This window comes from Ambystoma mexicanum, chromosome 2p (assembly GCF_040938575.1).
Source record: "Ambystoma mexicanum isolate Mex_15411 chromosome 2p, UKY_AmexF1_1, whole genome shotgun sequence".
NCBI lineage: Eukaryota > Metazoa > Chordata > Amphibia > Caudata > Ambystomatidae > Ambystoma > Ambystoma mexicanum.
Window position 1 is genome coordinate 960,009,602 of NC_090923.1, and position 12,195 is coordinate 960,021,796.

Below are 12,195 nucleotides of genomic sequence, written 5' to 3' on the forward strand. Positions count from 1 at the left end.
ATCCGCGGTCTGCACTTCTTTGTAGGGGTCTTGGATCCAACAATAATCTGTCAAACAGCTTCAGGGGGCATCCTTATATTCTAGATTTGGACTGGAAGCGTGCACACGTCCACCAATGGTAAGGATCTGCAATATTCAAACTGGCAGTGGCTATTCACAACGATGGATAGCCACTGGGCACATTCTGACTAGCAACAGACACCATGTGATCTGGAAGTGGGCTGGGACCAGACTGACACAGGCCGCTCTCCTTTGCCCCGGAAAGCATAAGTTTTCCCTGGGAAAGGTAATTCTATGTATGGCAATTCCAGACACAAGAGGGCAGGAAGAAGGCCAAAGGACAACATGTCCAGAGGACAGGCAAATATCTTATGGGATAGGTATTTTAGAGTATATGGTACTCTTTATTGCATTATGTGGTAAAATGCAAAAGTGCACAAATAAAAAGTCTAAAACACTGTAGAAAATGCTCTGCTGTCCCCAGCTAATCCTGTACACATTGCATTTGTAATCACAAAGTTACAAAAGAAAAAGTTAATACAAAGTATCCTAACCGTGCTTCACTGTAAGGGGATGTGTGCAGCTTTAAAAATACAAGAAATCCACTGACCACTAAGGGAGACAAAGTCTGCGGGTACTGTTTCCCCATAAATATTTGCACAAAGCAAGGGAAGGAGAGCAGAATCCTTTATTTGCCACCAAAAACTCAGGTCAGCCGTCCCAACAAAGCAAAAAGAAAGGGTGTCCCATATAAGTCTTTGTGAGGAAAGCAGCAAAAAGAAAATATTTCATAACAAGTCATCGTAAGTAACTGAGAGGAATGTTAATTCTAATGGAAGATTCTGAAAAGCTAGACAGAAAAGGTAGTCACCTGGCAGTTTGTTCATATTTTGCAGGTTTGGAAGAGTGGCAGCAAAAGGAGATCTTCCGTACCGACGTGGGCTGTTCAGAATTAGCTGCAACAAGAAGAGGACAGGATTAAGGAAAGAATGTAAAAGGTACAAAGGATATATAAACAATCTCACAGATCTGCTACAGGCCAGAACATATTGCATAATTGCGGTCACATTTTCATTTCACAGATTACAGAAGCAGACTAGCTCAAGTAATAAAAGGACAAAAGGAAAGGTAGAAACATGTGCAATAAAAAACGAACAACAACAGGCAGGCTCATTGCTGTTTTCCAAGAGGTCTCCTAGGACTCTGCATCGATTTTATATGGTGTCTGTTGAGGTTATGACTCTACAGTTTTGGGAGGGTTTTCAAAATGTCTACCCGAGGTAGGACTTGGAGAAGCCATCCTGAGGAAAAAGGGTTGTTTCACCAAGAGTTCAACGTAACCACTCTAAGTTAGCAAGGCTGAAAAGTCAAGCTGAACTAAGAAGGGATAGGGTACTGTTGTATAGTACAGCTACCACATTACAGATAGAAGTGTGAGGAGATATGTTCTTTTTACTGCTTTCCTTCAATAGACTTCTATGGGACACCCTTCCAAACCTGCAACATGTTAAACAGCCAGGTGACTTTCTTTTCTGTCTAGGTTTTCAGCATCTTCCATTAGAATTAACATTCCACTAAGTCACTCACGGTGGCCGTTAGGAAAGGTTTTCATGTTGCTGCTTTATTCTCATAGACGTCTATGGGACACCCTTTCATTATGCTTTGTTTTGACTCCCAACCTGACTTTTATGCTTTAATTCCTTTGTCTTTTGGGTAATTCCTATGAGGAAACTGATAATTCCAAAAAACTATCGATATTGAGGGATTATGTGTGTTAGTGAATTTATTGTATTGTTACAATTGCACACATCATTCTAATGTGAAGTGTGGTTAGGATACTTTGTATCCTTGTAAACAAAAAGCCAATAGAGACAAAGTTATATTGGCAATTTACCTAGAATGGACTGGTGGCAGCAGATATTTTCCGACTGCGTTTTATGCTTTTTACTCGAGCACCTTTGCATTTACTGCAAATGGCTACTAAAAGGTAGCTAGCACCAGAAGATGGCAATGCCACAAGGTGTTTGCCTATCCTGTAGCCATATAGTTCTTTGGCCTCTTTCCTGCCATCCTGGGGTCAGGAATTGCCATATACGAGAAGCCCTTTCCTGAGGAAAGCTACTGCCCTCCCCAGGCAAAGAGGCGGGTTGATTGTACCACTGCTGGGGTGTCTGTGAGAGGCAGATCTTATTTTGGGTAGGCCGAGTTTCTGTCTCACTTGAGTTTCTGGATAAGCAGAGGAGTCCTGCAGCCATGCCCCAGAGTTCCTGGAGAAATCCTGCAAGGAGCCAAGTATCTTGCCCCCCTGAAAAGACCTTGGAAGACCGGGGACTCGTCCTAAGAAGGCCTGGTGACACACTTTTGCTGCAGTCCCGGTGGAGCCTTGTCTGGCTGGTGTTCGTCAGAAGGCCTTCGGTCGTATTTTGCCCTTTGGAATGGTGGGACCAACCATTCCCTATGTCTGCTCAGTGCTCAGCCCTCTGTAGTCTTCGGAAAGCATTCCTGTAACTATCCTGTGGACTGACCAACTCCAATTTGGGCTACCGCGATAGAGGTTTCGTGGTTCCACATTTTGGCTTGAAACTTTGGGGACTCTCAGCTTATGCTACAAGAGTCCCACCTCTGAAAATTCCACGTTCCAGCTCCAACGGGACCTGAGATAAGAGGCAGACTCTGACCGCAACAGATGTGTCCCTTAGTGACACCTCGCATGGGTGACAATCGACGATACTGGATTCACTGCATCTGGTCTACAGCCTAGAGGAGTACCGCGACCTGAACAGGTTGCACCAGCTTCTGTTTCCAACCAGGACATCTCTTGCACCTGCGAAGTCTGGACTCTGGTGCCCAGAAGCAACTGCGTGAAAACTGACCTCCAATGACCCTCTGATGACCTGCCAAGTCTGAGAAGAAACCAGAGCACAAGGGGTGAGTTACAGCAATACTTACCTGCCCCCACATCTCCACTTGTAAAACCTTTAAAGTATTCCAAACTTTTACATTAGTTTGGCTTTGGCAATACTTGTTGCCAAAAGCCATCTGAAAGCTGGGACAGTACTATTTACTTGAATAGCTACTTTCCCATCCACAAGACCCTCTCCATAACTTCCTCCTGGCTCACAAAACTACTGGAAACTTTGTGAACCTTCAGAGCACAAGGCCCCAGTCAACCTAGGCTTGGACTTCTAAAGTTCGAGTTGTTATCTTGTGTACTGCCATTGAAATTTCTTTCAGTATTGTGGGGTGGGGGTACTGTGGTTTTATTCCACTCGCTACTGGGACTATATAGATATGTATTTTATTGTTAGTTTGTGTGATATTATTACTTGCTTATAGTGCTTTTTATAGTGTGTGCTTGGCCATAATTAAATATAGTAATAGTAAAACTACTTGTCTAAGTGTAATGCTTCATTATTTACCTTGTGGACTCATTGCGGACCATTGACCAGGTTCACCCCTTTCTGAGACTTCGCCTTGACCACTCTCCATGCTACCTGGATTGGTTTGGCTGCAGCTCCCAGAGTTGTCCCAGTTCACTAACTAGGTTGGCCGCAAACATCTGTCCACCAGGCCAGAGTATAGAAATCAATCCAACCGTAATTCTAACAACCGTGAAAGAATTATTTGCCCAAATATCTTAAATTGGGAGCTTAAAACTGGATTGTTCGGTAAAAAGCTGGGCTAATCACCCGACGCCCCAACTGCTAGTAAACAGACTGTACTAAACTATTCAGTTTTACTATTTTGCAAATTAGTTTTATTTTTCTTTAAAACTTCAGACTTACTTGCTTCATCTGTATGCACTTATTGTATGCTAAGGTTATAACAGCATTCTAATATGAGATCCATGGAAACCTTAAGCACTTATAATTTGTTTATGCAAATCCCTTTGTCTGGCTTAATGACCTGTGTTTTCATCATTTAATGATTTACTGCCAGTTTTAATGATTTTATTTTATTCCTAATCCCTAATATTTTTTAAGGGATATATGGTATGTGGAAAACAATCTTCACTTTTCATCTGTTTTATCGTTTCATTATTCAATGTCATGAATAATGATTTTATTTCATTACAAATTTTTTATATTTTAAGGATACTAGGATGAGAAAGAACTCTGCACTTACTGAACTGTATTTTTATCATTTAATGATTCAATGTCACTATGAATGAATTCACTATTTTCCTAATTCCTTATTTTCTCTAGGAATATACAGGGCGTGAAAGAAATATTTTGTCACTCAAATAGTCTGTGGGCTCTGTGCCAAAAATATACACGTTCTTTCAGGAACAGCGCAATTTACCTAGACATCTTAAAAGGCTCATGCTTTTCTGTGTGCATTTCTCAATGAAAGGTAAGAATTCATATTTATTCAGCATTTAAAATTTGTGGCGTCCTATTCATCTATTCATCTTTTTGGGTTGTGCATGTGTTAATGTTGCTGGTTTATTCCTGGGTTTTATGTTAAAGGTTCATATACCATGCACTGCCGCCACTTGCGTGGTTCCTTGATGCTGTGGTGGATCTGTAAAGCAAGAGGGTAGGGGGGGTAAATTAGCAGGACTGAGCAGGAGAAAAGAGCACGAGAGCTGCGATGTGCTGTTGGCAGCTTCAGTTCGGTTGACACCGTTCACTGAGCGAAGGTGCGTTTTTCGTTTGGTAGCCGTCATGTGCTGGCGTGCGAGGCTATGTGTGGTTTGTTTTGTTGTGGTGTCGCAAAGTGCATGTGGTTTGTTGCGGTTTGTTGGGCTCTAGAGGTATGGTAGTGTTTAGAGTTTGAGAGGTGTATGCAGAAGGATGAGTTTTTTTAGTATGGTTGGTTAGTGACGGTACCTTATCCTACAGAGTCTGTTTTGATTGGATGTGGCCCACATCCCTTCCCCTGTCGTATAATCTTGTGTGCTCCACTTACCTCTCCTAAATTGTGTGCTCCATGGGCTATACCTCTGTTCACTGCAATCACCACCCCCACGGTCTCCTCTAGGTAAGGACGTGTTCCCCATGCCCCATCAGCTTTGAGATAGAGGCACCGCTCTCTTCCCTTTATTTTATCTAAGGCTCTCTATCAGTGGTCCAATTAAATCAGACCCATCTCTTTCCCCTTTTTCCCCTTTGACCCCTCTATTGGGAAGGGTACACCTAGGTCTCCTTCCCATTCGGACTGCTCTCTTCTTCCTTGCATTCCACTCCAGGTCATTTTACTCTCAGGTCCTTCTCAGTTGTGTATTCTTTTCATGGTGCGTCAGTGTTGTTCATTCGTTTCCGTCCTGTTCAGTGAAATTAATGAGTCTGCATTGACAATTAAATACAGCTAAATTGTGCTTTATTATGTGCATTTTGAGCGCAATGTACTGCTATGTCTCCCTCAGAGACAAGTCTAGCTATGGATTATTCTATGTTTATGCCTTGCAAATATAAAAGAAAAACGTAGTGTTCTCCCTTTTCTCACACAGTCCCTATGCAGAGTCCTGCCAAGGCAGACCCGGAAGGCAGACCATGGGCAGTTGAGATGGAATCATCAATTAGAGACTTAAAAAATGAAGTGATTTCTCAAAATTCATACAGGTTAGAATTTTTCCAGAATCTATAAATGTATTAAAATAATAACCGTCCTGATAAATTGCTGTGTCCCGGGCAAGTTATAGAGCGCAGCGACGGAGTGCACCAAGAGGAGCATTGGCAGTAGATGTTAGACACTGCATGTCAGACCCCCATACAGCCAGAAAACGGGCCACAAGGCCCACCAATAGTGAATATAGTGCTAAACTAGGCCTTTCCAGGACCTCTCGTGATGATCCCTACCCACAGGCATATCGTCAACAGGTTCGGAGACCTCCGCAGTACAAGGGAGGGTTGCAAAGAGGGGACATATACCCCTGGAATTGGTTGTGGGAGCCCAGCTACTGCCAAGTCGCCACCACCCCAAGTACTGCAACATAAGCAAGAGTGTAGATGCCATCTTAGAACTTAAAATGTCTAGAGGGCGACCCATCCAAGTGTTACTTATGCAGCAACTGACAAAGGTTCACAAGCAATCTATGAACAGGCAAATCGATTGATTCTCCCAGAAAAGGATGCTCTCTAAGGCCTAAACGTGATTTGCACATTCAAAAGGTGGACACACAGTAACAAACATTCTTATAAACTTGTGTTAGTAGGTGCCCTCTCAGAGGTGCTGAGAGTGCAAGACTTAGTCTGAGAGGATTCTTGCTGTTGTGAAAATCTTGCAGGGTATGTTCTACCGAGCATGCAATTTCCGACTAGGGTTGCTAAACCCATATTTACGGATGTGAGTGATAACTGCAAGAAGGTGCTCACCGAAAGATGCATCATCTCCCCGGATTCCAAATTCAAGATCGGCCATAAACATGATGCCTGGTTGGAGCCATTAAACAGCGCAATCTGTCTGCAAGCAGATAGCCCCATCAAAGTTTCAAGGGAGACCTCGGCCGGGATTCCAGTAGTTTTAATATACATGTCTGTGCGAGAACCAGAGCAAGCATTGCAAGCTGTTGAGGTACAGCCTAGCATGTGCTTTTCAAAGCGAGCTGTGGAGAGAGTATTCCAAAGCAGGATGGAGATGACTCCCTCCTGGGCATAGCCACCAGAAACCTATATAGGCGCAATCCAGCCCAGGGCAGACACACCACCGCGTTAAAACTGTTAAAATTGAATAATGCAGGTTTCAAGAATAAGATGTAGATTGGTGCCACTGGTTATCAACTCATGACAATCGGTCTGCAAGAAATGTATAGGAGGCCTACGGCCTCAAGGTTTTTTCCATAAGCGTGGAGAAATCTATAAGGGACCGTTGAACAAAAGGCCTAGCCACTGTGTCGTAAATTACTTGAACTGCACTTTGTCAAACATCAGATGCCTGATGAGAACGTTCTCCTGATATCAGTGGGAACCTTTGAGGGCCCCCTCAAGGGGGAAACATGTGAATAAAACTGTGCGCTTATGGAATCGCACTGTTTAATAATTGTCTCTACCCTTCCTTCTGCAGATTTCCGTTTGCATGGATGGGCGTTTAAACAGCTGAGGTAAGTATGCTAGCGTTGCTTTCACTGCGCAGTATGGCGGCGTATGCTTACTTCAATGTTTAATGTCTCTTTCTCTTCTTCCTTCCGAAGGCTTCTTTTCAGGATGCGGTGGACTCGGTAACAGATCGTGGATGCGGAATGCTTGATGATTGTTCGAGGATGCTGTAGACTAGATGCAGATAAGCCACGTGCTCTTGATGTCTGGTCTAACTATGTTTCTTCCCACAGGTCGGGGTGAACATCACGCTGCTGCTGCAGAATGACGCAAAGCAAGGCTCCAGATGCAGGGTGTGGCTTATATAGGCAACCACAGCCAAACACCTCTAAACACTAGAGCGCATGGATGGAAACCCAGGAACTAGTGAGTCAGCCATGTTAGGAGAACAGGAAGTAGCTCATTCATCAGTCCAACCATGGCCTTGGTGCCAAAGGCGCCAAAACAGTGTCCATACTCCCTTCCTTTGCTTCTTGCTGATCTTTCTTGGCCCTGCACTACTCACGGCCTTCCTATGTGATGACTCCATAGTACAAGAATGGGAGCAGCATGCCAATGAATGGTCCGGTTGTGGCGGGGTTGGCCTAGTGGTCGTGACACCTAAACGCACTGCAGTGAATCTGTTCAAAATTGAGAGCACACGATCTAATGCTATTGGTAACGCAAATGTATATGCTTTTATAATGATGGGGGATTTTAATCCAAAACTAGGTAGAGGGGCATGCAAGCCACTTCCTGGGAAAACTCCTTGAGAAGTTGGTCATCTCTCCACAGAGAATCTGTTGGTTGTCTCCATGACCATCAGTCTGGCTTCAGAGCATCCAGACACACAGAAACTTCTCTTCTGAACAACCGTGAAAACCTGCTCTCAAATCTGAACTCCAACTCTCCCTTTGTGCTCATTGTTCTTGACCTCTCCTCTGCATTCGACACAGTAAGCCACAACATCCTGCTATCTCGTCTCTGTGACACCATGGGGAATCACAGATCAGGCTCTGGCATGGCTTGCCTCCTTTTTCTCTGCCCATCCTTCCCAGGTGGAACTGGGGTCTTTTCTCTCCGTTACCACTTGCTCTACTTGTGAAGTCCCCCCAGGGATCTACCTATCCTCCTGGTTCTTCAATGTCTAACATGGTCCCTCTGGCCCGCATGATCGCTGCCTTCACCTCCAAATTTCAGTGTTATGTAGATGACACAACTCTCTTTCAGGCTACGATCGGCCTCCTCCTCCTCGTTCATTCCTCACTGTCTCGCCACAATTCAGTCCTGGTGTGCTGCAAACGATCTCTGCCTCAATGCCAGCAAGAGAGATCGTCCGCATTGAGACCCCTGCTCCCGCTTTCCCACTGTCACCAAGGCCGGCCTCCCTTGGCCCTGCCACCTCACCCACTAGTGAGGCAAAAAATCTAGGGGTCCTCTTCGACTCCACTCTCTCCTTCTCCTTTCACAGCTCGGATATCTCTATAAAGAATCCCACTACCAGCTGTACCTCATCAGAGGTATTCGACCTTTTCTCACCTTCCCCCAGAGGCTTACCGTCTCCAGAGCACAGTTTCCTTCTATACTGGACTACTGCAACAGTCTCTTTCTCAGTCTTCATACTTCCACCCTCCGACCTCTAAAGCTCATCCAGAACAGAACCGCAAGACTTACCCTTGGCTTCCATCCCATGGACCGCATCTCTCTGGTGATGAAATCCCTCTACTGGCTCCCTGTGGCTGCAAGCATCAAGTTTAAGACCCTCTGCATAATCCACAAGCCTTTCTGGGGCCGGGGCCCGCACCATCTACAACTCTCTCTCTCTAAATACTCTGCCTCTAAAGCCATCTGCTCGTCTTCTAACTCTCTTCGGTGAGCCAATTCTCAAAACAGAGATTTGGTGGTAGATCTCTTTCCTCTTCAGGTGCTTCCCTCTGGAACCACCTCCCTGCCGCTCTCCGTCTTGAGCCTGATCACCTTTAGTTCCGGAAACTCAACAAGACCTTCCTCTTCTCTTCATCCTCCTATCTCCCTTGTTAACACCTTCTCTATTCTTGCCTACTGCCCTCCTCCCTCTCTCCCCAACTCCCTAACTCAGCTCAGTTTGCTGACTGGTCGCCTGCTGCACCTTCTAAGCCACACCGGACTCTTACTCCCCCGCTAGTCCTCGCATTTGCGCCCAGGCCTCTGCACTACACTCACCACTTCTGCGCTTCTTTACTCATTCCTTGAGAATCTGTAACCTCTCAGCACTTAACCCAGGGCCTTGGACTGGGCGCACTTGTTCCCTTCCCCCCTACCCATCATTCCATGTCTGGTACTTATGTTACACAGAATGTCCTTGGCCTGGTCCGCCATACTTAGTACAGTAGTTCTTTGTTTCTGTACGTCCTTCTCCTCCTCCTCCTCCTCCTCCACCCCCACCGCTTTATCGCCTTACCATCTGTCACACACTTGTACTATTTGAAATGTCGTTGGCCGGGTACGGCAGCTAAGGATTGTATGTTCTTCTCCCTCTCCTTCCCCTTCGCTCGTTGTATTTTGTCTTACACCTGCACTTGTAGTAAGGCAATCAGGCCAAGTTGCCAGTCATTTTTGCAAGATCATTCAGAAACTTCAAGGTCTAAGAATGACTCTGTATTCCCCTGTTCCCTTCAAAATTTGAAGCGCTTTGAAGCACATCACCTGTGAATAAGCGCTTTATAAATAAACAATTACCAGGGAGAAGTAAAATGACCAGTTAACATGATATAAAGGGGTGTTTGATTGACACCTTTATCGGTAAGCACTGTTTGGTGGAATGAAATAGAAGACTCCCCCATTTCCCCTCCCCCAAGCTCCTCCTAACTTTAGGGGAGGGAGACTTCCCCAGAATGGCTAGATGCAACAAAGAACAAGCTCCCAGGATTCTGGAGGATCCTAGCATTTCAAACATGAGTTTACAAATTCTCAATAGTACTACACTGGAGGTAATAGTCACCCTTGGTGCACAGCTGTGGTCTGCTGTCCTAAAGCAAGCGCCGGCTGAAGCACAGAATCTAGGGTCACCAAAAGAAAGGGGTAAAACGGGCGCCATGGTATGACGCAGAGAGCAGAGGTGCAAAGAGGCGCGCAGAGGGCGCAGGAGGGACACTAAACTCAGGGTTTCTATTCCCAATGAAGCAAAAGTATAAAATGCTGTTCAAAATTAAGAAACAGGAGTTCCTGAGGCTACAATGGGATTTGTTAGACAGGGTGCCAAGGACAACAATGCTAAAAGGTTCTGGCAGCTGGTGGCCAGGGACTATGAGGAGAATGGAGAGGGTAATCTAAACTGCATCCACCTGGATGGGTGGTTAAACCACTTTAGTGGGGTACTATATTCAATCGAGGTCAACAGTCCCAGCAGGGACACCACCAGGAGACCAAATAGCATCTCAGGAGTGATCAGGAAAGAAGAGATTTTAAACTGTATTCAGCAAATGAAGTCCGGGTAATTTTATTTTTTTTAAATGTTTTTATTTATGTTATATGGTTATACAATAACCTTTATAACTAACATATTACTATTCCAGTAGAAGAAAAAGACAGTAAAACTAGCACAAAATCAACATTTCATCAATAACTTCGGCAAAAGTTTTAAAAGTTGAAAATTCATCAAACATACTAAAAGAGAAGTGCAGCTCATTAGATGGTTCCCGAACTGGTATTCCCCAGTTCTAGGACAACTTTTTAATGCAATAGCAAAGTCTAGCAGGGGCTTATCATCATGGACTACAAGTTTAATTGGTACTCATTTTAGGAAAGGGTAATTGCGGGATACTCATCGTTATAGACACAGTGCCTTGCTTGACACTTCGAATAAAATCTTCACTAACTGGCTGGCCATAAGATTGGAGGACTGGGCAGTAGCAAATAATTTAGTCCTGGACGCCCAGGCAGACTTCAGGAAAGGCTTTGCCAAAATAAACCAACATTTACTGCTTAATACTATTGTGGAAAAATATATGCGGGCGAGGGCTGGCCTGGTGTACATGTCCTTCCTGGACAGGCGTTTGATTCGATTGGCCGCAGGACCCTATGCAACAAGTTAGCCAGGTTAGGTGTACCGCCGGATCTTTTATTAATCCACCTATTGTACGTAGATATTTTAAGGGCGGTCCGTTGCACTAACTATCGGAATAGATTAAGGATTTTCCAACCAACAGAGGCATAAAACAGGGCTGCCCCTTGGCCCCTTTAATATTTACACTTTTTATTTCAGATTTCCTCCCACACAAAACGAATACCAGGCTTACTCCGCCGGCCCTTTGTGGAACAAAAATAAGAGTTCTGCTCCATGCAGATGATGTGGTCCTTATGAACTGGACGCCAAGAGGGATAAAAAAAAGTTTGAGGCTTACTGAGCAACATTTGTCCCACCACCAGCTGAAACTGAAGCCGGATATGTCATGGTGTTCAGTAAAAGGCGCTCAAGGTCTATTTGGGGCCATGAGAACAGAAAAACAGCCAAGTTCACCAATCTAACAATGTGGGCTTGGTTTTTTTAAACACTAGCTGGTGCCCGCAATTAATTAATACAGTTAAGCGAGCAGCCCCGTTATTTGGGGAGGGGGCTCATGCTTCTATGAACAGTTTGGGGCAGGGAGCCTCAATGTGCTGGACAGGGCTTGAGAGCAAAACCCAGGCCTCAGTACTGTATGCTAGTGACATTTGGGGGTATGTACCCAATAGCTGTCTGCAGGTGCCACAGAATATTCTACTACAAAGGGTGACTAGTTTGCCGCCCTCCACTCCTGGTAATGCTCGGAGGCAAACCTTAGGGGTATCCAGCATAGAGATCGAGGCTTAGAGGAGGTTTCTGGACTTCTTCATAAAGCTCCACTTAGACAGTTGCGCGAATTACAACATAGTATGCACGCTTAAAGAAGTGTCGGGCCTCATGGCCCCAAACCGGTATTTGTGAAATCACAAATAAGAATTAGAAATGGGTTAGCCCAATTAGAAAGGTGGAGGCTCTGAGATATGACAGCAATCAAAAGGGGAGCGTAAGGCACTGCTTAAAGTTGGAGCAAGGGAAATTGAAACAAGTAGGACTCTGAGCCGCATTAATAACCTTACATCACTGAAATGGTACAGACTGTACTAGGGGCAAGGCCCGAAACACTTAACAAAATAAAAGAGGCACCAGATGCCAGGT

General features: G+C 44.9%; 1 protein-coding gene across 1 annotated transcript in view; it reads right to left on the reverse strand.

Moving 5' to 3' along the window:
- ATG2A (autophagy related 2A) overlaps positions 1–12,195 on the reverse strand; it is a 2,105,371-nt gene that overhangs the window by 1,737,443 nt on the left and 355,733 nt on the right. The window contains exon 10 of the mRNA XM_069644746.1: positions 872–956. Within this exon, the coding sequence (XP_069500847.1) occupies positions 872–956 (85 nt within the window). The remainder of the gene's footprint in view (positions 1–871; positions 957–12,195) is intronic.